General features: G+C 43.4%; 1 protein-coding gene across 2 annotated transcripts; it reads left to right on the plus strand.

Annotated features, from left to right (window-relative positions):
* Positions 1-316: 316 nt before the first annotated feature.
* On the plus strand, positions 317-27121 carry LOC110979436 (ankyrin repeat domain-containing protein 17-like). Of its 2 annotated transcripts, none has more exons than XM_022235259.2 (31): positions 317-648; positions 7139-7247; positions 8088-8253; positions 8959-9079; positions 9348-9495; positions 9843-10076; positions 10405-10547; positions 11324-11513; positions 11888-12079; positions 12668-12777; positions 13099-13186; positions 14017-14144; positions 14526-14757; positions 14904-15887; positions 16182-16532; positions 16833-16978; positions 17163-17305; positions 17444-17657; positions 17878-18115; positions 18441-18541; positions 18688-18783; positions 18911-19027; positions 19562-19721; positions 20244-20543; positions 20900-21137; positions 21587-21733; positions 21960-22124; positions 22419-24136; positions 24539-24660; positions 24940-25095; positions 25655-27121. In XM_022235259.2, exons 1-31 carry the CDS (start codon positions 469-471, stop codon positions 25685-25687), a joined length of 7470 nt encoding a protein of 2489 aa, XP_022090951.2. In that variant the 5' UTR covers positions 317-468; the 3' UTR covers positions 25688-27121. The 2 variants fall into 2 exon arrangements, with proteins under 2 accessions (XP_022090951.2, XP_022091038.2); XM_022235346.2 differs by having other exon boundaries at positions 8091-8253.
* Positions 27122-27640: the final 519 nt, after the last annotated feature.

The raw sequence follows: 27640 nt of genomic DNA on the forward strand, positions 1-27640 counted from the left end.
ATGTTGTTGTGACGAGTATCGATTAGGAGATCGATTCATTAAGTGGAAAATTAAATCGACACGCTTATTACATGAATAATAAGCAGGAACACCCCGATATTTGAAACTGAGACTTGGCGGAAGATTGACTTCTAGCAATGGCATACAGCTGATTTTTCAATCTTACGACGTAAATTGAAATTCTGTTCAGTTGTACAGGGTAATCGATCTAGCATATATTCGATATCAATAATGGTCGATCACCATTTCTGCTGTGTTTCCCACTACTGCGCATGTTGTATTCGACCGCATGATATGTAATGAAGGCAACATCCGGGCCTTTTCCCTCTAAAATCCAGTATGGCGGGCGACGTGTAGTTCTAAAGCGAATAATTACCGTCAAAAGACACCGTGATTTTTCCATATCCTAGTGCTAATATTACGCTTTAGATTTCTGACGGACTACTCATGTAACTCGACTATCAGAAAATGCAGAATGGTGGGCAGAAGAAGGTCCCAGTCGTCCGAAAAGACGGGAAAATTAGCGAGTCTCCTAAAGCAGCCGTGACTGCTTTGGAGCATAGACTGGACAAGGCCCAGCTGCTTGCGTTCCAAGCTCAAGATTTAATATCCGATTTGTCTGGAAGTGAAGAAGGCGAAGTGTCCGAAGTAAGTACCTTTACGTGGAAGGTTTCAAGTTCAGTATTTTTTCTTGGATTCTACCACCAGTAATAAAACGTAGGCCTACTTTGAACTGGTAAACTTATCTAGCAAAGAAAAATTTTAGTTTAGGGATAGGGCCTAGGCATGCTAGGCCTAGCTGTACAGGGTGTATGGCCTAGCAAACTGAAAACTATGAACTGAACACAAAGCACGGATAGGCCTATATGATAAGGTTGGACCATGGATGGAGGTAGGAAGGTGGTCGAACATTATTACTAAACATGCATAAGCCTTATCGCAAATACTGCATGGGTGATTTTACACAATGGTAGAAAGGCATTGTGGGAAGGAAAAAGGAGCAAAGATTGTCCCTTTTTCCTTCCCACCAGCCCACATTGCCTTTCTACCATTGTGCTAAATCACCCATGCAAGGCTTATGTGAATGTGAACATTGTGAATATAAATTAGGCCTATATGTTATAATAATCACAAGGCCTAACTATGGAAACTGTTCTCTGACATGTCCAAGCTCTGACATGTCTGAAATTTAAACGTTTATTTTATAAGACCCCAGTGACCCTAGCATGCATGCCCAGTCTAGTTATACATGTACATGTAGGCCTTGCCGTAGGCCTATAGACAGGGGTATGAGAATTCAGCTTTTTATCCGATTTCAGCTTTTTTTGTTAAGATGTTGACCCTAAATTTCAACTTTTTTGTACACCAGGTCTGTACAAAAAAGGGAACTTCTTACTTTCAGATTTTTGTTAGCTGTTTTCAACTTTAAGTGGCCACACACACCCCTGTTCTTAGACCTGACGTGTGACATCACTGTGAACCAGAAAGTGTAGTGCAAACGAATGGAGTACGCGCGCGTGTTGATTCACGCACTTGTTCTCACCAATATGCCTTTTACACGCATAGGCCTAATTGCACACATGACATATTCACCTCGGTACTCTATTGGCCGAGAGCCAAATATGGGAAAGGAGCATGGTTCATAGCCTTCTTCGGCACCCTCACCCTCACTGTGTATTCTATTATATCTTATGGCTTCAAAGAACAACAAGGTCATGTCCTCTTACAAGCGACAGGACTGAATACAACATTTTCGTACAACTAGTAATTTGTAGTACTGTGTAGGGTTTGGGTTAATTTAAATAAAAGCGGAAGTGAACCTTTTTCATCCTGATTTGAGTATTTCTTTTCAAAAAACTCGAAGGGGATTTGTAAGTTTAAACTGTATTTCAACTTTGTTCAGTTGATGCAGACTGTAACAAACCCACCTCAATCAAAATAGGAAAACGTCACGCTGACACGCGTGCATGCACGTGCAAACATGACAATGTTTACAATGATTATGGTCCGACACGCTGGGGAGTTTCCTGCATGAATTCAGTGAGCACACAAGCTGTATGTATGCACGGAGCAATGTTTTCATGGTGACCAAAGCTCATGGCACACCGCTTTCTACTTAAGCGCCCCTGTAAAGAAGATGGATACTGATTGGCTCTCTTGTCACTGAAAACTGTTACTAACCAATAAAAACACGGAACAGATTGTACCATGTACAGCGCAACTGTACCCGACATACATGCACATGCAAGCATATGTACACGTACATGTACGGTGTGCATGCTACATGTGCGTGTAGGGCCAGCTGGCCGGTCTGAAAGCGGGCTGCGCTCATGATGCAGTGATCGTAATATATTCACACAATAATTATAGGCCTACCTATGAAAGTCACTTCTGAGCCCTGCCACATTCCCAGTGAAGGAAGCAAGTGTTAATTCAACTCTTGCATTGACATTGAGACTTTCATGTGTACAAAAGCCTATGTATGTACATGTATATCAGGCCCCCTGACTGTTAAGGTGTAAAACTTGTCAAAGGGGTGCTGTAGACCATGTCTGTTTGAACTAGCAATATTGTCCTGTTTGCCTGGTGAAGTTTGTGTGAAATTGTTACACACAGACTCATTCAGATCAAATGATCTTAGTTTTGTTTGGCTGGTACATTTCTTATATGAATATTAACCCTAACAGTCCTCAGTCCTCCCAACAGGTGAAGGATTGAGGACTGTTAGGGTTAAGGTCTCAGCCTTACCCATATTCCGTGCACTGTGCTACCAGGAACTTTTCACAAACCAATGTGCATTGTACTTACACACGAAGTATGTCTACTACCATTTGTGTCATTAGCTGCCTAGAGCCAAATAAAATTGATAACATGATAGTCAACTACAGTATTACTCAGCAATTAAGAAGCCAAGACTTCTACCCGTAATTTTTACGATTCAGAAGGAAGGTAATGATCGACTTTGTGTAATTGTGCTGTCCGTTAGGTTTACCTTCTGTACATGTATATTTTGAGCGTGAAATTACAGACGGATGTTAGTCATTTTTTTGATCCCTCGAGGTACATTTCTGACCAAAAGCAGAAGTGTTCAGACAAAATATTGTCGGGAAATGTAAAATTAAAATGTCCTATGCTAAATTAATTTTGCTCTGGTGTTTGCATTTTTGACTTATAAAGTTTGTGCATTCTCATGTTACTTTGTCCTTTCAAAATCTGGTAAATGGCGGAATAAATTTGATCATGATATTCAATTTTGTCTTACCACTTTTTAACCAAATTTGACACCTTTACATACTTATATTTATTTCCCAACCATGCCAACAAGTGATGCATTAAAAAATTGATACATGCGTCTATTCACTGGAGTACACGTACTTGTATGTACACGTAACGGTATTAGAATAACATTTGAAAATGATGAATTTCTAAGAATGTGTATGTTATTTGGTCTTTAGAACCTTATTTAAAGGGTAAAGTTGTACATACATGTATATGCGGCTACATGTACATGCAGATGTGGCAATTCTAAATGTAATTTCTTGGTTGCCAACTTATTTTATTCTGAATATTGCATTTGTATGTGTACATCATAGCAGCAAAGTACTGTCCTATGTCAGCTTTTGTGTTGTTTTATTTATTTGTTTATTTATTTATTTATATCTGTTCATCCAAGAGTATATTTAGCACCAATTATAGGATGATGTGACAATTTAGAAGACAATAAAGAAATGTTCAGTTTTAGAGGTGGGAGGAAAACCCCCAATAAATATTTCAGGAAAAACCCACGGGATCATGCAAGGACTGAAAACTCAATCCACATACTGACGTAGGTGGGATTCAAATCCAGGTCGCAGAGGTGGAAGGCGAGGAAAGAACCACTACGCCAACCTGACTCAAGTGATCAGTTTCTGAGTGTTTAGCTGGTATTGCCACTGCATGGATATGTCTTGCAAGAAATTTGGCCCCCGCCTGTTAAACCCCAACACCCTGCCAAAATCAAGGGCTTGACATTAATGTACATGTATCAGTAACCATGCAGAATTTTTATTGAAGAGACTCTTTGGCTATTTTTACTTTAGAACATTCAAACATCATCCTAAAACACCCACTCTTGTGTACATTATGCATGGAATTTCTCAATTGCACATTCTGTGTACTTGAACTTCCAGGTGTATGAAGCTCATTTGTGCTGTTGACTACCAGTAATAGTGGCTGGGCTCTATCTTCCTGATTCCTGCAAAATCTTACAAAGTTAGCCACCTCATGTATTTGTAAGGATTTGGCCTTGGCCATCCTCAATGTAAAGTGGCAGTACTTCTGATTTTGGTGAATTTAGGATTTAAGGTGGAATGGCTTACCACCCCCCTTCATCAGCTTACATATAAAGGCAAATTAAGTACTGGTCACATGTCTAAACAGTAATGTTGCCATGCATGGACAAGTATAGTTGATGTATTTCATGCACATGCCAAGCAATAGGCCAAACTATTTTCTGATCTCTTTGAGTTGTAATGCACCTTGAAGTCAAAAGCTAATAGTAGCAAGATATACAGAACAGCTTGAAGGAGTAAATGCATTACAGCTGATGTTTTCTATCAGTCATATCGGCCAAGCTGTGATAAAAGATAACGTGAAAGGGCAGAACAAATCACAGGACTGGTGAACAGTGTTTTCAAGGAGAGTAGAGCCGTCATTTGTAAACAGGGCGGTCACTGGGAAAAGTGAGCTTTGGAAATGATGGGCATGGAATGTAAATGCCAATAACATGGAAACTAGATGACAAATGAGCATTTTTCTGTCGTTTGGATTGTCCATTTGTTCTTGACACCTGGGGGTACCATTCCTGGGTCACTTCACCTAGACTCCTATCCTCAGGTTTGATCACCACCAGTGAATTTCATAGAATTTGTCGAGACAATACATGTACTTGGATTATGACGAGCTTACTGTTGGGATCAACTGACCCACATTCCATGCACATGCAGAAATACCAGTGCTGACTTAACCATATGAACTAAGTCAGTCCTATGAATTCAGTAGGCACCATGCTGTCGAATCGTACGGTGCACAAAAACAAACGGTGTCCACTTTGGGCATGTCAGACAGTCTTTTTACATTTGGGAACATTGTGTATCGATAACTTAGGAATTTTAACTGCTGCTCTCTGTGCGCAGTGCGTAGCAGGTAGTACATTAAGGTAGCTTCTGAATTACATTTACCTACATGAACATGTAGCTTATATGGCTTGCTGGCACATGATACACATGTACCTATGGAAGCCCCCACATGTTGCTAGTTGCATCAAGCATCTCCTATAGATGCATGTGTTGTTTTTCAGATGGACACACTGTACGTTCACTCATTGAGTGTCTGCTGGGTGCGAAATGAACATGAAGAGTGGAAATTGGTTGAAAGGAGCAGAGCATCATGTCTGGCAACTTTTCTCAAAACAGTCAAAAATCTGTGACTGTGAAGCTTCTGTGTCACACATCATCCATGGTTTTGAGTATGATGATACAATGTGAACATTAGAATTCCTAATCTAAAATTGCCAGAATACCTTAAAGCAAGATGAACAGGCAAGACAGACTGGAGATGAAGGTCAGTAAGGCGCAAAGGTGCATGTCAAGGATTCTATTAAAAACTCCAAGGCCTTGTGAAAGGAAAACAGTTTACAAGATGAAAAGCCTTGGGTTGATACTTAATGTAACTACTTCCTAGCTTATTTGAAGGAAATTGTCTCTGCAAGAGGTCTTGCTCCTTGCTAAGACAACTTCCTTTCCACTCAACCTGTCTCCCAAATACATGTATTTACAGTGAGCTCATTAGAAATGGCCATACTGAACTCAGTGATGCATCTCAGTGACTAAATTCTATTAGATTGTTGTCATTTGCAACAGAAACGAAGTACTCTTTTGTTCTAGCTGTGGGATTTTAAAAGATCCTTGAGACCTCACACTTTCCCTTTGCAGGATTTCCTGAAGAAATTCTGCTTTTTCTGGGGACTTAGGGTTCTCTAAAACACAGAAATATTGTGTAAGGTATTGTAACGCCTTTTTATTTATGTATGTACAGGCACATGTGTTATTTGCATGTGTGAATAATTGTCCATAGTTATAGGACGTGGACCGCACATACAGTGTATACATGTACATATTTTATGTATCTACATTAAGGTTAAGACACCGGTCTGAACACTGAACAGAATGATCTGAAATGGTAACATACATGTTTGTAGAACTAAGAATCGAATTATTACATGTAGCTATGTGCCTGTATCTGTAACCACTGAACATAGTGGAACTGCACATGATTAGATGAGTCATTGTGTACTTTCAATTCATGTAAAGCAAATCAGGTTTCTCGAGATGACACGATTTGTGTGGAAAGCGTAAATGTACATGTACCAGTACATCTTGCCTTGGTCATGTTGGAATTCCCATCAGGAATGGAATGAAAGTGCAATTTTTTCCAGTGACTTTTCACAATTGCAAATGCTACTTAAGTCCATTAATTGAATCTTGAAAGATACCTTTACAGTACATGCATTGTAACACTACACAGCTGTCTTCTGTGATTCACCACAGCGTGACAGTGAATAAGGATCCCAACTCTAGCTCAACCATGCAGTCTCTTCAACCTCCACATTTGTCAAACTTCCTCCTATATTGACCTATATAGCAAAGCTCTAGAATGTACACATTGCTGGTATCCCTGAGACAGTAAACAGATGTTTACATCAAATATCTTGTGAATTATTTTATTCATTCAAGTAGTTTATGCAGAAATGAATTTTGGTAGCGGATTTCCTTTGTAAAAGACCCCATACTGAAGCAAACTAATACGGACATACCCAAATTCTTTGTGTTGCAACAGAAGTAGAATATCTATCACCAGGTGAAAGCAAAGTGTGTCTTCATACAATTAAAAGGTTCAGCCGTTACCACATGTAGCGTAATGCAATACAGCGTTAATATCTGAACAAGTCAAGTAAATATTTATCATTTTTCCTTTTTCTGGAAAGGCCATGTACACTTCAGCTGGTCATGTAGGCATCTTCACAAAGTAATTCATATTCTTGGAATTTATGAAGCAACAGTTTTTATCAGAGTTGTTGTTTCATTGTTTTTGTCATTAGGTTGAATCATTCATACTGAATCAAGACGAGCTACAGTTTGACAGTTCGGGCAACCCGGACCTCAGGGCAGTGGACCCAGAGACCCTTGAAGCACTTCTAGAAGCTGCGGGTGAGTATCCCTCATGTCCAGTTTAGTCTTAGAAGTCAAGAAGCAAGGTGCAGTTTGGCCAGATATGATTATTCAATCACTCAGTTAATAGACAAGGTAATTGTTTGGTTTCGTTTTTCTCTTTGATCAACCACAAACCACTTAGTAAAAATACAGGCTTTTGGAAGACACAAGGCAACAACAAAAACTTCCTTTACTTCTTTTACATGAACCTTTTAAGTAAAAATTACCATGACAACGGGCTTATTGATTGAAAGATACAGGTACATGTCGGTGATAAACATAATTCAGTTAATGGAAGATATTTACTTTCGACCATCTCAAAGCAGACCACTTTCTTTATTATTTTTGAACCTTACACGTATGTAAAAATTACCGTCCCCTGCTAAAAATATTGATTCATCATAATCATAAAATTGAACTGATTGAATTGCAGACTGTAAGACGCTGGTGGCAGCAGACATACTGGTCCATTTTCAAGGTTTTGCACATGCTCAGAACTATACACACCTGCTCAGAAATATGCGCACATGCGCAGAACTGGTTAAAAGGACCGGTGTATGTGTCGCCATCAAGTGTCTCAAAGTCTCCCATTAAAATAATCACAATCTTGCAGACTTAGGCTGCATCCGAATCTCTTGTCTAGAGCTAGGTCTAGGTCTTCACTCCATTAGAAATGCATGGAGACGCGTAGACAATAGACCTAGCCGTAGCTCTGGAAGCCCGTTTCGGACACGGCCTTAGCAGAGTTTCCAAGTGTGAACTACATGACACTTGGAATGGATTGCTACAGTCACCAACCCACCCTCTGTCTTCTCTTCTCTTCCCCCTCCTCTTCAGCAGGGATAGACAAGCTGACCACCGCTGATGGCAAAGCGTTCACTGACCCTGAGATCCTGGGCAAGCTGACGTCCTCGGTCAGCTCCGCCTTAGATGAGGCTGAGGCTGCCCTCTATCGGATGCGTTCGGAGAGTGCAGGCAATCAGGCCAGCCAGGGGGCTGATGGGTGGGTGTTTGTTGAACAGTACAAGAGATCCTTCAAGTTTGTGATGAATATTAAACCTAACTTATCGATCTTCCAAATACTGTCTGAAATTCTGTCTTAAAGGCCATGTCCAAAAGTTGTGGCTACGGCTGGGAATGACCTGTAGGCTATGGAAACATTGTACATACTGACTGCAGCCACTTCTCATTGACATCTGTGTAACTCCCAGCTGCTGCCAGTTGCATCGGCTATGGCTTACTATTGGGCTTGTTTTACAGCCCCACAAAGCTAGTGCCAAGCACACCAATAGACCTAAAACATAACGATGTCATGCTTTGCTTACATATACACTTTCCTATGGGGGCTCAATGGATCCAGTCCCCACTCTTTGCCATAGGAAAGCACACATGCAAACAAACAGTGATGTTATTGTATAAGTCCATTTGCTAAGCTCAAAACAGTTCTGCTGTCTGACAGCAAAACAGGGCACCAGTCATATTACTGTATGAAATATGTTCCTTAGGACTGGTTCTCTATCAGTATTTGCTTAGCAAATAATTTATAAGCAACATGTTTTGCTTACCTTCAGTCATATTGATGACATGAGTTGTAGTGTATTTGCATTATCCACTCAAGTCTTTGTCCTTGTATGTGTCTACTTCTAATGCTACGAGGGAGTCGAGTCAGAATTATTACCTAAGCTTTCACTCATTACTTTCTTTGCAGCCAAGCTTATGCAGATGCTGAAGACGACCCAGCTGCCCTCAAGAGCATCAATGAAACGACGGAAGAAGGCGAGAGTCTGCTATCTCTTGCCTGCTCGGGAGGCTACTTTGAGCTAGCGCAGGTCAGTTCTAACTCTATGTGTGGTTTCATTTGTTGCCAGTTGTTCGTTGCTTTGCAAGGGTACCGTCCCAAAAAAAATCCATCTGCTGGAGGGTGTGCTTCCTAACCTTGCTTTTAAAGGTAATCAATAAGCCAGCATTTGCCAGCATGCACTGTAGGCACCTCAGAGTGAATGGGATAAACACCAATAAAAGCAGGGAAATGAAAAGCAATCTTTCCTTAATTGATTGCTTGAAAGCTGCATCTTGTTTCTTGGTTTGATGTTCTAGGTTTTACTCAAGATGAATGCTAACGTGGAGGATCGAGGCAGTAAGGGAGACTGTACTCCTTTGATGGAGGCAGCCAGTGCTGGCCATGTGGATATCGTCAAATTGTTGATAGACTATGGAGCGGACGTCAATGCCCAATCATCAGCAGGTAGGACAACTGGTTCTTAAACGAACCTCTTAAAAAGCCATATCTGTTAGGGTAGGGTGGCATGGCTGACTTAGAAGAAGCCTAAATGATATTAGAGCATGGATATATGGATATACCGTCCTGCTTTAACGGGACAGTTTCCTTTGTTCGGAAAGTCGGATCACATTGTGGGAAGTGTCCCCATAATGTTTATTTCAACACCTGTAGTTCCCATAGCCCGATAACAAGTATGTGTGTGTTTGTCAAGTGCATTAAGAACCGTCCAGAAATCCTCATTAGCATGATTATCAGGGGAAATAGCACCGTGTATTTATAAGCAGTGTATTTGCCCAATCTCTACCTGACAGGCAATACCCCCTTGATGTACGCGTGCAGCGGAGGTCATGAAGACGCTGTCAAGGTGCTCCTAGATCATGGTGCCAACATCGAGGACCACAACGAGAATGGCCACACCCCCTTGATGGAGGCGGCCAGCAGTGGTCATGTAGGCATCGCCAAGGTGTTGCTGGAACGAGGGGCGGGTATAAATACCCACTCTAATGAGTTCAAGGAGAGCGCCTTGACGCTGGCCTGCTACAAAGGTTTGTCTTGTTCCCTGCCTGCTAAGTTCTCTCTTGTGTATAAAATGTTAAACATGTATAGTGAATTCCAGTAAACCAGTGATATGACACACTGTCTAGGGGACAAAGTCAAATTGTCAGTGTTTAAATTTATGTCGAGATAACTAGAAACACTGTACAATTTCTGATATCTTTTCATATGCTACATTACTCCGTCCCTTCACTTCCCACATTGTTAGGAACAAACCTTTATCCTAAACCTTATACACAAGTTACTTCGGTCTGCTCTTTGCTTTGTGTTTATGAATATTCGTGAACAGTCATTTTTGTTTTTACCTTTGACCTGTAGGTCATCTGGAGATGGTCCAGTTTCTGTTAGAGGCCGGAGCTGATCATGAGCACAAGACAGATGAAATGCACACTGCCCTGATGGAGGCATCCATGGACGGCCATGTGGAGGTTGCGAGACTATTGCTAGACCACGGTGCCCAGGTAAATGCCATACGACCTACTTTGACCTGTGTGCATAAGTACCCCCTCATCAGTAACAAAATGAGAGGCTTGGCAATCACTTGAAGTCCATTGTTTTCATGCATCTACCACCTAAGCAAAAAGCTGCAACAGTTTGACAGTTTGTGCATTTTAAATGCAGTTTTGCCATGCATGGTTTGCACGATGTACATCTGAACCAATTCATGAACTCTGTGTTGGACGCAGTCAGTCCAAAGTGATCACAAGAAATATTCACCTTTAAAATTGACAGCCGCGGCTTTGTGTGAGAATTAGTGCATACCACACCATGCAGTCTATTCACCGTGCAGTTGCGGTTTCAATGTGGGCCTGCTGCTGGACAGGGCTTTGCATACAGGGCATACCGCAGCCCAGCAGTTGCGGTCAAAAGAATCCTGGTGTTAAGAGTCGTCATTCATTGTTTTATTTCCAGTATAATGATGATAATAATAATTGAAAATTTATAAGTGCCGTTTCCATAAACATGATCAACGGCACGGTACAGGTACAACTGAAATAAATTGATATTTAAGTAATGAATAAATGAATACCCTTTTTAAATGTTAGATTGTCACTTGGATTTCAAGTTTCAAGAAATCACTTTTTTGTTTCATATTCAAATTGTTGGTTTTTGTGTTCGGGACTGGTGTGTTTTCAAGTTCTCTTGGTCTGGTCTAGTAAAGTATTCGAGCTACTAACCTGTCATCTACATGAAAGTTTGCTTGAAGTTTGAGGCCTGTTGGTGTCTGCTGCCACAGGTGAACATGCCAGCGGACAGCTTTGAGTCACCTTTGACCCTAGCAGCCTGTGGGGGTCACACCAAGCTTGCCGCCCTCCTGATAGAGCGCGGAGCCAACATTGAGGAGGTGAACGATGAAGGCTACACGCCCCTGATGGAGGCAGCCCGGGAGGGACATGAGGAAATGGTAGCGCTGCTCCTTGCTCAAGGTAAGGCTGGGTGCCACGACCAGGATGGGTAATTCTGTGCTTTCAATCACCATGCTTTGCTTCAAGCACTAAAATGCTGTGATAACCCCGGTCAAGATTTCTTGGTTATAGAACGTTCATATCATTTGAGCCAAATTCCAGGCTTATCTGGGGAATGTGCTATTTGTCGGTAGAGAAACTCTTTCGTTGTCACATACTCCAAGAACTACTTTTCTCTGCTATCTTCTCATGCATCTTCCAAGTCAATCAATTTGAAGTCTTTACAGATCAAGTTTATCATCTTTGCAGTACTCTCCAGTTGGGGTATAGTCCATGCAGTGTAAAGCAAAATGCACTCTTTAAGAAGAATTCCTTTTCTTTTTTTTTTTGGTCAGGTGCCAACATCAACGCCCAGACTGAGGAGACTCAGGAGACAGCCCTGACCCTGGCTTGCTGTGGCGGGTTCCTGGACGTGGCAAAGTTCCTGATTGAAGTAGGGGCAGACATTGAGCTGGGCTGTTCCACGCCGCTCATGGAGGCAGCCCAAGAAGGCCATGTAGAGCTGGTCAAATTCCTCCTCAGTAAAAGTAGGTCTAGGCTGCCGTGCTGTTCAAACTAGTAACCCTCAACTCTGACAGATAGTTTACTTGCTTTATCAAACCCAACACTGCTTTTCTTTGTCATTTTTTCGTTTGCAAATTTGTGATCCTGAATATGTTTAAAGAATAGACTAATCCGATTAGACGCCATAACGGCTGTGGCACCGCACTCACACGCACATTCTTCAGCTTGATGCGCGCATGCATTTTGCAAATCACGACACCCTGTTGGTCAAAGAGGCATGTAACCCGCGCTTACCACCTGTCCATGAGCGTTGTGCTACCACAGTAATGGCTTCTAATTCTGGTGGTTGAATTACACTATATAGTACAATTTTCAGCCCGTCATATTGCGGTTAAAGGTGATGTTTATTTTGGATGCAGTTTTAACTGATATGCAAATGAACACCCTCTAACTTGCTCCTTTTTTATTTTGCTGAGGGATGTTTCATCCTCCACTCCCTTCAGAGTATATTGGCATATCTGGTGGATGGGCAGAAAGACCCCGAACACCAAGACGTATCAGTTAAATGTAGCGTAATTTTCAATCTTTTCTCTGTGTTGTTTCTGTACTAGATGCCAACGTGCGTGCTGTGACAGCCACGGGAGACACAGCTCTTACCTACGCCTGTGAGAATGGCCACACCGATGTTGCCGATGTGTTACTAGCTGCCTGGGCAGACCTGGTCAGTCATTTGATATGTTTCTTCAACTTTGAAAACCCCTTTCATTAATTTATGCAGGCCTACTTCCAGGCCTCTTTTCTCCTGTTTTTGGTAGCCTTTGCTCTTCACGTAGGTGTTGCACTCTTTTTAACATCCTTATAAAATTTGGCATGCAGTTAAGAAGAAAAACGTGAACAACTTGTGCATTATTTGTACCAAAAATTGTTGCTCAGCTATAGCTGTGGTGATGTGTGACTCCTTTTGTAAGGTCCAATCACTTTTGAACTCTCAGTTTTTGTTTGCGTCTGTTGTAATTGTTTTTCCCCTGTTGGTCACCCTCAGGAACATGAATCTGAAGGCGGTCGTACCCCTCTCATGAAGGCAGCCAGGGCAGGTCACATATGTACGGTGCAGTATCTCATCTCCAAAGGTGAGTCTCGTATACTAAATGCTGCATTTCATAGTGGTGTAATGAAGGCCATCCCAAGACTCGTAGCAAGACCATGCATAAAGACAATACACAAAACCTTTCATAAGACAACTTACAAGTAGCAGCCTGAACAGTGACCAAGGAATGCTTTTGTTTCATTCAGACTGGAGGCCTTGTGTTGCATTTGTGATGGTCTTTTGGGGTCTTCTGATGGTCTTAAGATCAGGGCTAAGTCATTTCAAATAATTCATTATTCCAATATTCGACCTTTAATTCAATTGAAAAGCCGAATATTCGGTTATACCAACGAGCAGGTTGTTGATGGGCAAACCATATACAAAATCAGTTGCAATAATGCACACAGTTGTACATTATAGTCACTATAATAGCTTCTCAAGTCTAGGAGTATCTCCAGTCATGATTAAGCAAGATCTAAGAGATGAATTTCTATTTCTTTTAATTTGTTGATGAGTAATTTACTTTTTGAATCGTAAGATTTCTGTCGCTTTTCATTTGAATTTGCTTGAAACAAGCCTCCGTAGTGCAGTCTTTCTCTTTTAAAACAAAAGAAAATTCTCCCCTGCTTTTCTTGAATTTGCATTTGAATATTCAATTCAGAAAACAATATTTGACTATTCAACAATCAATTAAAAACTCGGATATTTGGCACAGCTCTGCTTAAGAAGTCTCCACTTCAACACTGTTTCTTTGGAACATTTTTAAGTGCCAACTTTGTGTTGTTGACTCCAGCCATCCGAGCTACTTCTTTTTCTACATTTTTCTTCTTGGACACTCGAAAACATTTTCATGGTTGGGACTATTTGATGCAGGTGCGGAGGTCAATCGTGCAACAACTAACAACGATCACACGGTGCTGTCCTTGGCCTGTGCTGGTGGCCACCTCCGTGTTGTAGAGCTGCTACTGGAGCATGCTGCTAATCCCTCCCACAAACTCAAGGTGGGCGTTCAACGACTTATAACCCAAGCAGCTAGAACAGAAAACAGACTTTTGGAATTTGCCTCACAGTCATTATTTTTCCTTTACTGTGGAATGTTGTAATGCACAGGGTTCAAGGATTCCAAAGATATTTTACAACACTAGTGATTTTATTAATTACACCTTTCCAGTTCATACACACTACAGAATGTAGAGTACAAGGACTTTATTGACCTGCTTGTTGATAATGAATTGAATATGCTCTCAATGAATAGGACTTACACAATGGAAATCATTTGATGTTGATGACTGATTACTCTGATTACAAATCACCACAAAAATCTTCCAAGCAAGTTTGTTCTAGTTATGCCTTTTTTTCTGTCACGACCCTTCCCCCAATAGGATAATTCCACCTGTCTGATTGAAGCAGCCAAAGGAGGTCACTCAGGGGTCATGTCCCTCATCCTCAACTACCCAAGCAACTTAATGACCACGTCGGCACCTGCAGAGGGTACAGTCACGCCCCCTACGCCCGAGCAGGGAGAAGTATCCCGGGTGCCGACCCAAGCCCTACCCATAGTAGTCCCCCCTCAGAAGCCCGACAAGCACCCAGATGAGATGCCCCAGCCCCAGGGTGAGTATATTCACCTATTCCAAGAGCTTTAGAACCCATTCAGTCACCTGTCTTTGTCAGTATAAGGCAACTGAAATAACTCATTATTGTGCCCCCCAATATTGTCTTTCTGTCAGTTTTTATATTTCTGCTTGTTGATGATGCAGGTTCTCTATTGCTGGCTCAAGCAAACGTGGATCCATCAGTGGCCCAACGAGACCCAACACACCAAAGAATTCCAAACACTGCATCCTTGAGTAACGAGTCTGATGCAGATGTCTCTGCTTCAGGGCTTGGCCAGAAGCCCCACCCTGACGTCCAGATGGCCAAAGAGCAGCTCCTGGAGAAGAAGCAGAAGCAGTTCCGAGAGCTGCAGAAGATCGAGTGGGATTTCATCCAGAAGGATGTTGGGGCCGCAGCGGATTCCACCACCACTACTGCTAACGGGGAATCCACTGTCGATCGAGTCCCCAGCCCCAGCGACATGCCCTCTGCTGATGTCGCTTCCCGACTAGCCGCTGAAGCCAACAACAACAAGTCTCCTAAAGGCGTCCGGGAGGCTGTTCCAGGCTCCCCGAATGCAGAGGTCCTTGCGGCAGACATCGATGACTCGGCACTAGACCTTCGCGAGATCAAACTCAACCAGGTGAACAAGGAAGCCCCCGCACTAAGCCCCGACCTTCCCCAGCCAAGATTGTCCTTTCAGGGCACGGAAGCTGAATCCCAAATTCCAACTCAAGACCTCCCTGCTGCAAGTCGCTCCCCTGGCTCCCCCCTTCCAGGCCAGACGGTCATCGCGTCATCAAGAGACCCCCAGGATGGCCACTCCCATAAACTAGAAGTCTCCACCAACCAGCAATCTCCGGCCAGCCACCAAACTGCAGCTCCTCTAACGAAGGATGCCAGCAGCCAGATGGCTCCATTGACCTCAGCCTCCCTTCCGGACGTCCAGAGTCTTCTCCCCATAGGAGAGGATGCTCCCACGGTGTCTGTCACTGCAGTTGTCACAGGGTATACCAATTTAGGTGTTGGCAGACTGGTTGATGTGACATCACAGCCACGGGAGAGTGGAGTAGGAGAGGAGTCTCAGAATGGTTTGATGGTAGCCTCCTCAGTGTGTCCTTTGGCAGAGACCACAGATGCACAAGCACGTAAGTTGTAATTATACAGACATTATTATAATCCCTGAACCCTAACTCTGTAGACATTCCAAGAACCTTCTAGAGCTCTCCAATCCTCTACGGTGAGGGACCACAATAGACAAACTCTTGGTATGAATGCTTTTATGGGAACCAAACATCATATGTGGACTGTACCATCGTCATTACTCCAAATTTGGTGGATTTTGAAGAGACTGGAAGGTTAAGAGTGCATGCAAAGCCTTTTCATTATTGTTAAATTGTGAATCTATTTTTTGCTCCCTCTTTCTTCTCATTTTCTGACAGGCCCAGAGCTACCCCCTAAACCTTGGAAAGCTCCTCCCCAAACCCAATCCGTGGGCACCCAGTGCGATTCCTCCTCTCTGACCTGCCGTGTGTCATCTCCGCTCACCCTCAGCACCACGCCCGCTGCTGTTCCTACCCCAGACACAGCGGTGCATCCCCACCAGTCCCCATCCTCACCCGGTGGCGTGCTCTACGCCCCGCGCTTCACCCCTCACCCACCGGTGGAAGTGGACGCACAGACGGAGAGCAACCACGACACTGCACTCACCGTGGCCTGCGCTGGCGGCCATGATGAACTCGTCCAGATGCTGTTGGAGAAGAATGCCAACATGGAGCACAAAGACAAGAAAGGTACGACTATGGCTGACTTCAACACTTGTGTCAGTGGAAAGTAGCTGCAGCTACATGGTTTCCATTGCCATAAGTAGCCAAAAACATTTAGATGTGGCTTTCCCAGATAATTTACTGACCTCAAATCACCATCTTTGGTCTCATTTTTAAGATGACATCACTTGTTACTAAAATTTTAATTAATCTGTGACTTAATCGTGATTGGTGTAGAGCTAGAAAATGGAAATAGTGATTATCATGGTTCTAGGTAGGTATTTATGATCTGTTTACTGAAGGACTTTCTGCCTATTTCTTGCGCAGGATTCACCCCACTCATCCTGGCGGCGACGGCTGGCCACTGCAAGACTGTTGAGATTCTCTTGGATCATGGCTGTGACATCGAAGCCCAGTCAGAGAGGACCAAGGACACGCCTCTATCCCTGGCTTGTTCTGGGGGAAGATACGAGGTAGGTATACCTGACACGTTGTTGTTCATCCCAAGAATATCTTTCAAAGATGAGGATAAATTGGAAGAACTGCACAAGAACCACCCTCATCTCACTCAAAATGTTTCTTGGATGTAAATTGAAGCAATAATCAGTGATCCGTGGTCGTAATTTTGATTATTTTTTTTTTGTGGTTTTTGTGTAGGTAGTAGACCTGTTGTTGTCCCGTAGTGCTAACAAGGAGCACCGTAACGTCTCTGACTACACGCCTCTCAGCCTAGCTGCATCAGGAGGTTTTGTCAGTATCATCAAGCTTCTGCTCAGATACGGAGCTGAGATTAACTCCAGGTATGGACAGAGTCCTGTTTTGTGGTTGTGGGATATCTCGCAATCTGGAACTTACTGGTAATAGCAGTAATGGCCTTGGTTTTAAAAACTCCAGAGAATCAAAGTTAACAAACACTTTTTTATTTTTTGAAAATTTAGAACGGGCAGCAAGTTGGGCATTTCTCCTTTGATGCTGGCCGCAATGAATGGCCACACAGCAGCAGTCAAGCTCCTGTTGGACATGGGTAGTGACATCAATGCCCAGATCGAGACCAATCGCAACACGGCCCTAACTCTGGCCTGCTTCCAAGGTCGCACGGAGGTGGTCAGCCTGCTGGTAGATCGCAAGGCTAACGTGGAACACAGAGCCAAGGTCAGTTACCATACAGAAAAAAAGAACGACTTTGGAGTCTGCAAGTTCAACTGACAAGTAATGTTTCCTGAAGCCTCATATAATATAAAAGTTGCTTGGCTTTACCTTCCACAATCCTGCCAAGCTCAAATCTGCTCAAATCTAACCACTGTCATCGTTATTAAGACCTCTGAGTAGAGATAAATTGTTATCCGTGTCTTTCTGTTCCCTCTGCTCTCAGACGGGTCTAACGCCCCTCATGGAAGCAGCTTCGGGTGGCTATGCTGATGTGGGTGCGGTCCTGATTGAGAAGGGAGCGGATGTCAATGCTGGCCCTGTACCCTCCTCTCGTGACACCGCCTTAACCATCGCCGCTGACAAGGGTCACTACCGCTTCGTAGAACTCCTCCTGGAGCACATGGCTGCTGTGGATGTCAAGAATAAAAAGGGCAACTCACCACTCTGGCTGGCCTGTAATGGTGAGGATTGATGTCCATATTGGTCATGCATTCCCAAAGTCCATGTAGGGATTAATGGAGATTCAATGTCTAAGGTCAGTTGCTAGACAAGTAGTAACTTTAGTCATCCAGAAGTAGTGAATTTTGCTCTTAGAGCCAGTGATGAATAACCGTGTTGTAGACAGTTTACAGTCATATTACACTGCCTTGATGTGGCTTTAAACCCCTTCCTTTCCGGGTGTCTGATAAAGTGATAAGGTTAAATTGAAATAGGAGGATTGGAACTTTGAGGATCAAGGAGTCTTGACATTTTGCATGGAAAGCAACAATCTTCTTGATGTCTTAGGTGGTCATTTGGATGTGGTGCAGCGGTTGGTCCACGCTGGAGCAGATATCGACAGCCAAGACAACCGGAAGGTGTCCTGCTTGATGGCTGCATTTAGAAAGGTTAGTCATGGAAGCCTTTAATCGAGCAGAGAGGGATGCACTCCCCTGTAAAGTTGGCATCTCAAACTTCAGTGATAGTTGACATACGTACAGTGGACAGGACCCCCCTGAAAAAAGAGTTCTAATCACTACAAACTTTTTTACAGGGTCATGTTAAAGTGGTTCGATGGATGGTGCGCCATGTTAACCAGTTCCCCTCTGATGCCGAGTGTATGCGATACATATCTACCATCTCAGACAAGGTAGGATACTCATCAGGATTACTCAAAACATGAATTTCTTCCTCTCCTGAATCTGGTGCTGTTTAAGAAATAAGAATTGTACGATTATTGAGATTTTGATGTTGATTTTGATATTTTTCCTTGACAGGAGCTCTTGAAGAAGTGCCACCAATGCATGGAAATCATCGTTGCAGCTAAAGATCGGCAAGCTGCTGAGGCCAATAAGAATGCTACAAACCTTCTGGAAGAACTGGAGTCAGAAAAGGTATTGGTACCATGGCATGGTGGCATTAACCCTCCTTTGGTTTTACAGCACAAATATGCACGAGTGCCCACAGTCACTCTCTTGCATGTATTTTCTGCATGGAATACAAACATGCACAGGTTCAGTGTGTACACAGTTGGTTGCCAGCACAAAATGACCCAGGGTCTTTTGTGCAGTCCACTTCACTGCATTTGGTTTACTGCACAGTTATGCACATGAAACAGTGAAGCACAGTTGTTGGGCAGCACAAAAGTGCAATCAGATATTCCTGTGAGGGAGAGTTGGTGCAGTGCACCACATGACACAGCTGTGCTGCTTTGAGGTGCTTACCAAGTGACCCAAAGAGTGACTTCAGCATTGGAGGGTTAAGGGACCTAATTAAAAACTTTTTGAAATAGTTTCTGGAGTGTCCTATAAATCAGGTGAACATTCTGCCACAGTGTCATAAAGTTCTGAGTATCTCAGTACATGAAATGATTGTTTTAAAAATGATTTATGTGTGATGTTGTGTTTGTCCTTTTTTGGAATTGACAGTCACGTGAGGAGAGCCGCAAGGCCCAGGCAGCCAAACGCAGGGAGAAAAAGAAAAAGAAACGCCGAGAGAAACAGCAGAAGGATATCACTGATGACCCAGACCCAGATGCAGATCAAGACCAGGAGAGAGAGGACAGCACTCCAAGCCCAACTATCAACAGTGAGTCTTGGTTTACAGGGAGCTTTGGGTCCTGGGTTCATATCCACATGATGTTGAGTAGATCGAGCTTATCCATAATTGGTCTTAACCTTGGTTAGGCCTGAGTATGTATTAAAAACACTTAAATCCTAACATTCACCAATCACATGTCTTTGTTCACCTGTTGCTGGGAGCTGTTAGTCTAGAGTTTACATCGACACATCAAATAATAGGTTAAACTTGTGCATCATTAGGGAAGTCTGAAGTGTGACATTTTGTTCCTGTTTCAGTCCAGAGAGCATTTTATGTGTCTTAACTTTAAGCTACATGCACCTGTCGCTGTTGTCTATTCATCTTGAGTTCACATTCACTTCATGAGCAGTAGACATGCCCAGCTGTCTGATGATATGGTTTTCAAGGCGTCATACTTTGTTCCGTTCTTGTGATCATTTTTGAGACAGTAGTTTCCTTTTACTATTAGGGTTTCATTCAAACTATGAGCCCAACGATTTTCTTTTTTGTCTCAAACCCCCCCCCCCATAGTGGAAGACCCAGTTCCCCTTGAGCCCCCTTCTGCCACTACCACAACTACCATCGGCAAAGTCTGCACCACAGACACTCCAGCCACCTACACCATGTCTGGAGCCAAGAAGGGTAAGAACACCAAGCTAGTCACCAGCAACAACAGCAGCAACAACAGCAGCAATGTCAGTAGCAATACAGGCAACATCAACAACAGCAGCAGTGGCAGCAATGCTGTCAAGGCGCTGTCAATGACAGGCAATAGTGCCAAGATAACAGCAGGCAACATACCTACCAGCTCCTCAAGCTCCAAAGAATCAGGTACTTAGCCTTGTCTGTAAGAATCTGGCAGCGTGGCCATCCAAGAAGGACTTACTGAATGGTCCTGAGAAGATAGCCTAGTTGCGAATCATGAAGGAACCTTGGCATACTATTTGGTTATTGGTACAAAGTTCTCCTTACTTCTTGGTTCACAAATCAAACATTAATGATTGATTTGCCAATTATAAATACAAGAAGATGATGCCTTGATGTTGAGCTACAAGTTATCATACTTGAAACTGATAAAAGGAAGTTTTAGAATTTAATTTCCTAGAACCAAGAAAAATCCAGCATGAAGGAAACAATTTTATTGTACGCCATTTGTGAGTCAGGCCTGATGTCTGCCTTTTTTACAGTGACCAGTGCCAGTGACTCCAGGAAAGACCGCGTCCGATCTCGTGCCAAATCACGAGGTCAGGATATCAATGAGGGTGACAGCAGGAAGAGACTACGCAACAGCGTGATTGAGATGGACGAGACTGACAGCAAAGAGGGAGGCGGGCCAGCCAAGAAAGAACGGGAGAGGGACAAGGGGCGAGATAAGGAGAGACGAAAGAAGTCAGGGAAAGACGGCAAGCATGCCGACCATTCCTTGTGAGTGATATAATCTTTGTACTTATCGGTCGTTTTATGAATTTAATTTGAGGGTCCAACAGTGGTAATTTTATTTGTACCTGTACTGAGCTGTGTAATGTGACATTTAAATATTGAAATTGATTTCAAACTATTTCAAACTATCATATATCAGATGTGACAGGGACACGAAAAAAAATCAGACCCCAAGTTTATAGACTGGCCGTAGTCCCTAAAATCTGTAACATAGATCATGATGGGTTTGTAAGAAGTGTTCCCAGGAAGCAGTTTGAAATACAATGCCAGTTTTTATTTGGGTGGGAAACCCCTAGAGACTCGCCTCAAATTAAAAGGTTGTAAGCGGTGACCCAAAACCTCCAACAGGTGCTTTTACTAAATCAGTTGTGAAGCTTATCAATATCTTGATGATCTAGAATGAAACCAACACCTCTTGTGATTTCTGCGGATAGGGACCATAGCCATAGCACTAAGAACTCGCCCCGGGGAGGCAGCGGAGACGCGGCTGGTTCCTCTACTGTCAAGAACCCGCCAGGCACAGGAGCCAGCCCCAAGAGAGGACAGAAGAGGGACGAAGGCTGGAAGGAAGTTGTCCGAAGGTAAGAAAAATAAAGTTTACCTCTAACATGTTTCACTGCATCCGCAAGTTATAGCTACAATCGGATGTTGGCTGAGTGTTCAAAGTCACAGTGTACCATGACTCAGATGAAAGACATTTTCAGTAGTTTGTATTGAGGAGTTTGATAAATGTGGATGCTGTGCTGTGGAGTTAAATGATTGGCAGAACCTGTCATCATGTGTATTTGATGGTTTTTTGTCTTCTAGGTCAATCTCCTCATTCCGGTCGAAGAAAGTCAATGTCCCTGCATCAGCAATCAGCCGTCTGATTGGCCGAGGAGGGTGTAACATTAATGCCATTCGGGAAGTGACAGGGGCGCACATTGATGTAGACCGGCAGAATAAGGGTGGAGAAAGGACCATTAACATCAAGTAAGTCTGAGTTGAGGCTTACTTCAAATAAAGTGGAAGTGAACTATTTATAGTCTGAACTATGAACCTTAGTCTGAGCTAATACAGGAAATTTGAAAGAGCCAGGCATGAAAAGGGTAACCCTTTCAGACTGTAAGCGTTAATTGCAAAACAAAAAAAGACCAAAGAAATGATTATGGCAAGATACCTTGCTTAAGGACTTGGATCCCTGATGGCTTTGAGTCTAGGGTTAAACCAAACCATTGTTGTACCTTGAGTTGTTTCATTCATATAGTGTTTGATGTTGTCTTTCAGGGGCTCAGCTGATGCAACTCGCCAAGCCCACCAGCTCATAGCAGCCCTGATCAAAGATCCAGATCGCGACATTGCCGACATCATACCAAAGGTCAAGAAGGTGACGTCATCTCACCAGTCTTCATCCAACACTGCTACCTTCACCGTCTCCAACTCCTACTCGGCGACAAAGACCGTCACCACCGCCTCATCTGCCGTCAAGGTCTCCGTGAAGAGCACAACTGCCGACACCAAAGGGATGAATCTTTGGATTCCGCAGTCAGGGGCTGTCCGTCCCTCACTGTCCATCGCCAACAGTGTGGCCCATCATGCGCAATTCTCCCAAGCAGTATTTGCCAAGGCTCTGCAGCAGCCCTTGCAGTTCCGTGGCCCTGGTGCGCCTCTGGCCCAATTCCAGGGAGGGTTCCCGCTTCCCCAGGCAGCCAGTACCATCTCAGGCTGGGGAGCCATCCCTGTCCGGAATGTGGTGCCTATGACGGGAGCTCCTAGGCGACCCAGCCCCAGCCAGTCTGGGCCGCGCTTCCCGACAGCGACCACCACTGCCACGGGAGGAAGTCCATCCGCTGGTTCTGTCGCTATCAGCAGTTCGGTGGGATCCTCCCCTCGCTCGGCAGCCCGGCAACTGTTCCCACCCACTTCGTCCACAGCTGGTCCCACACCACAGGCCACCAGCACTGATCACCAGGCAATGGCTGCCCCACCCCGATCCAGTTCCTCCACTGCCCCATCATCTTCGGCTTCATTTGCCTCCAAAATTGCTGACAGCAAGATGGCCAATGTGCGACCCCTGATTCTGACAACCGTAGCGTCTTTGTCACAACCTGCGGTCACTGCACCACCCACCAAGGCATCAGTGATAGTGCGACCATCACAACCACGCCAGCCTAACCCCACCCAGCCAAGCTATCAACAGGTTCATCAGCAACAACCACCACCACAACAGCCACTACCACAACAGCAACAGCAGATGTCCCAAGGCACCCGAGCTGTCACCCCTTCATCTTCATCCACCAACACCACCTCCTCACAATCCTACCCTAATTTCAATTTCCTCACGCAGTCCCACAGCACAGGGTTCTGGGGTACGGGTGTGACCCAGCACTCCGGCAGGCCTGATGCCAACGGCGAGTACCGCCCTCCGACTCCACCTAGTGTGGAGATGTCCAAAGCCCCAGGGTACAACCGTAGCTCCCACATGAATCCCACCCCTCCTCTGCAGCAACCTCCAACCTCCATCCCTAATCCGTATTTCAATGCCCACAACTACCCAGTCCCCAACCCTCCAAACTCCACCTTTCCCCCTGGTCAGCAGTTTGGGGTCAACATCAACCAGACCCTCCCTCCTGAGCAGCCAGATTACCCCTCCCCCATCGGGTCCACCCTGAATGCCAATGCACGCCAGTTCACCCCCATTGCCAATCCTAACCCTTCCCCAACCCCTCCCAACACCATGATGTCCAGCAGTAGCTCGCCGATATCGCCTGGAGCATCGCCTCGCTCAGCGACCACCACGCCCAGTCCAGTCACCATGGCAACTGATCAACCTCAGCCTCCACCTCCAGCGGTCATTGGTCCAGATCGTCGCCTCCCAATCCCCATTGGCAATGAGCGTAGCCGTGGCCAGCGGAAGACACCCGTCAATTACGTTGGAGTGCCAGTTAGTGATCTCGGCAATCCAGTTGGTACACCAGGAAGCAGCATCTGGGCTTACACACCAGGTAGGAGAATTCAATTGAGAAATCTTTCTCAACCCACCAGACATTGACATTTCATACAGTGTTACTAGCTCAGACTTGTACAGGCCCGAATCCATCATCTGCTACTCTAGGATTAGCTATTGGATGTTGATAAATAAAAGGTAGTCTGTCTGGGTTTAAAAACAGCCTCTGGTTTTTTTGTACTGGACCTGATGAAATATTCTAACATTCTTACCAAGTCTAAAAATTTAGCTGAAGTGATAAAGACAGAATGAATTGGGTTTCAGATCCATCCAGATCCCCCTCCTGGCCAAAAAATCTCCAGATCTTACTTTCATGAAACTTCTGTGTGATGAAAGAGAAGTTCCTCATCTTTGATGGAATCGGTGAAAAGTTCTTGTTATTCCTGCATATTTCCTCCAGGGAGTGGTGGTGATTGGGCCCCCAGTACCAACCTAGAGGACCTGCCAGGCGCTCCAGCTAACGGTATGCCTAACTTCCCTCATGAGGCTCCCCCTAGAGAGGACGGCTTCCAAATGCACATGGTAAGGGACTCGAGCTTCTTCTAACAACCCCACCTTCTCAGTTGTTGGAGTTAAGAAAAAGCTGAAAATCCTGGGTCTCCACATTATGTATAAGAAATGAAGCTAAACATTACTGAGAACACAAGAAAAACGCAGCTTGGAAGACTCTTGTAGTATGCCAGCATTATTCTTGTCTTGTTCTTTATCAAAATCTCCCCAATTTTTAGTTTTCTAAAGAGATTTTAACCCAGAAGACACCTTTTGAGTTGCCAACTTGGCTTCCTCCATTATTTCTTTCAGACGCCAGTGAGTCCATTCGGGGAGCAGCATGAGCCAATGGCAGGCATGCATCACAACATGGCCATGGGAGATATGGGTGGGGTCACAGGTCACGGTATGGCAGAGGCAGTCTGGAACCCAGCACCTACCATGCATCTGGATGGTACCAATCCAAAGGTAGGTCCTATCTCAGCACTGGACATTCATATGCAAAACAAATTAGTTTGGGCAGAGCATGGGGATTATGATAAAACAAACTCATGATTTATAAGTTCTTAGGTAGCCAATGCTTGAAATAATACTAGATGTCACAGCAAATGAGGGTTTTTTTTATTGAGAACAGGGAACCAGTGAAAGTTTTGGCCATATTCTCAAGTCTGCTATATTGAATTGAAAGTGGATTGAATTGTTTTATTTTGGGAACCCAAGAATTATGAAAGCAACAAATGTCATTTATTACATCTAGATGTTTTAAGCAACATTTCAAAATGAAAATGAGGCATGGAACCCCAGATAGTCTGGCAAATTGACAAAATTTGGCAAATTACATTAAAAAAAAATAGATGCAGGGAACATGATCAAAATGGTTGCATTGTGAATAGGGTGTCTTGTAATATATAATTTCTAATTCAATGTTAGCATCGATCACGTGGAGTTTGCATCAGTTCAGTTCCTCAACCGGTTTTCTGTTTGGCTGTCATTAATGATTTGCATTTTTTCTCTGACAAAATCATAGGTATGGGGAGCCTGGAGCCAGTCAGCCATGTGACAGGAGGTGACATCTCCATCTGCTGCCATAGAGGGCGCTGTATCATTCAGTCGTGACATCCACCAGAGATAGCTAAGTTAATCATCGTCGCTGCAGTAGCCATCCTCTAATGCTTTTTGGTCTGTCGTCTGGCCAAACTACCTTTCCCATTCAAAACTCCCATGTGACAAAAATTTAGAATGTGATAATTTAAATTAAAGAATATTATTGGAACAAATCCAAAGAGAAAAATTCTCATCAAATTGCAGAAACTTTCATAGAATAATTGTAAACTGATGAATATAGTACTTTGGTTTTACTTCATTGAAAATGTGAATGCTGTTTTTGAAACAAGCTTATAAAAAACCTATTTTTATTTTTCCATCTTTATTTGTGAGAAGATAATGAACAGTTCGCCACAAAGTTCTTAAGTTGAGACAGAATGTCATTTCTGATTTTGGTAAATTGGCACTTGGATGCTGGTTAGACGCGTTTCAATTCAGCATTACTGGATGCACTGTTGTGGCTTGGATGGGTACTTTAAAGGAATTGTATTTGACGTCAGTATATATGGGACAGGGCACCAGCCTTGTCTCAACCTTTTTAACTGTTTCCCGATGTTCCCATTATCTTAGATTACACCATAGGCAACTTCACTTTGCTTGAGTGAATTATAGTAAATCTCACAAATTTTTCTAGAATCATTAAAAAAATCCACCCTACCCTTGACCCCATGTAGGATGATATTCATAGCGTTGAATTGTTTTGTTTTACATTTCTTGGGGCTTCGTGTTTTGAATCAATGAGATTGACCTTTGACCTATAGTAGGTAAGGCAATGCCCTCTGAACATTTAAAGTGGCTTTTATTTTATTCTGAATTAGACTACGGAAAGTGAAGACTGCCTTCGGACAACTAATTTCACCCCTCTCTTGTGAATCAAACACCTCCAAAGCTTTAAAGCTGGTACTGGAAGAGGACGGTTCCATTATTAGATATGAGGGGTGACCACTGTGACACAAAGGCAATTAGAATGCTGTTTTGTTGATTGATAAATGTGATAGCAAAATGTGACCTAAAGTGATTCATTGAATGCATAAAAGAATTGTCTCATTCGAGATGTTTTATGTGTCAGTTTTACTTTCATTTATGGAACTTGACGAAAAACAGAAAACAAAAGTTTGAAAAAAAACCATGACGAAATGAATTCATTCTTTCGAAATGGTGATTATTTCTGAGTTGAAAAAAAAACGTGTCAGTTGAAGGCGATGTTTCATTAATAATGTACGTCACTAGTACGGAAGCGTCCATCTTAAAAATAACGTAGCGTTGTGATTGGTTCGTGCATTACATTGTAAACAAAGCGAGGCTTGCCCGCTTGGATGTTGGCATGTATTATGCTTTTGACGAAGGCACAGCATTAAATTAAGGTCAGTGAGCCTGTTTGACCTTTGAACATTTGTCTTAATCGTAGTTCATTTCAAAGTGTTATTCAGATCAAAAGGTTGCCACAGGTTTTTTCTATTCAGAACATTTATCTCAATTTCAGGAAAATATTTTGAATTTTACAACCACTGCAGGTCTTAGGGACATGAACAAATGCATCATTGTGACTGGTTCAATTTACCCAAATGACTCTTCAAAATGAAAGCCTTACCTTCCTAGAAATATTTCAGTTCACTCATGAAACTTCAGCAATAACAGTTTGTTCAAAATCACCCATTGGCCAAACTCCAATTTCTTCAATTATAAAACAAACCTTGGCATTTCCATCATCAGTCATTTATGTTTGTATTTTACTGCCACTTCTGAGAAATGAACCTGTGTGCACTGTCACCAGACTATCATGTGACCCGTCAAAGAAAAAAATTCTACATGTCATGAACAACAGAGGGCAGTGCAGCCTAAAGTGATCACGTAGCATGAGCAGCAGTTCCAGCAGTACATGTGATGGTCAAATGAGGAAGGCCCTTCA

This window comes from Acanthaster planci, linkage group LG19, assembly GCF_054643075.1.
Source record: "Acanthaster planci isolate LZ-2023a linkage group LG19, COTS_SCS, whole genome shotgun sequence".
Lineage (NCBI taxonomy): Eukaryota > Metazoa > Echinodermata > Asteroidea > Valvatida > Acanthasteridae > Acanthaster > Acanthaster planci.

Excerpts from the sequence above, each read along its gene's own strand:
- LOC110979436 (XM_022235259.2), top strand. The coding sequence starts at position 469 with ATGCAGAATGGTGGGCAGAAGAAGGTCCCAGTCGTCCGAAAAGACGGG. Across the intron at positions 14,758-14,903 it reads TGAGATGCCCCAGCCCCAGG|GTTCTCTATTGCTGGCTCAA; the intron begins GTGAGTATATTC and ends TTGATGATGCAG. Across the intron at positions 25,096-25,654 it reads TGGATGGTACCAATCCAAAG|GTATGGGGAGCCTGGAGCCA; the intron begins GTAGGTCCTATC and ends ACAAAATCATAG.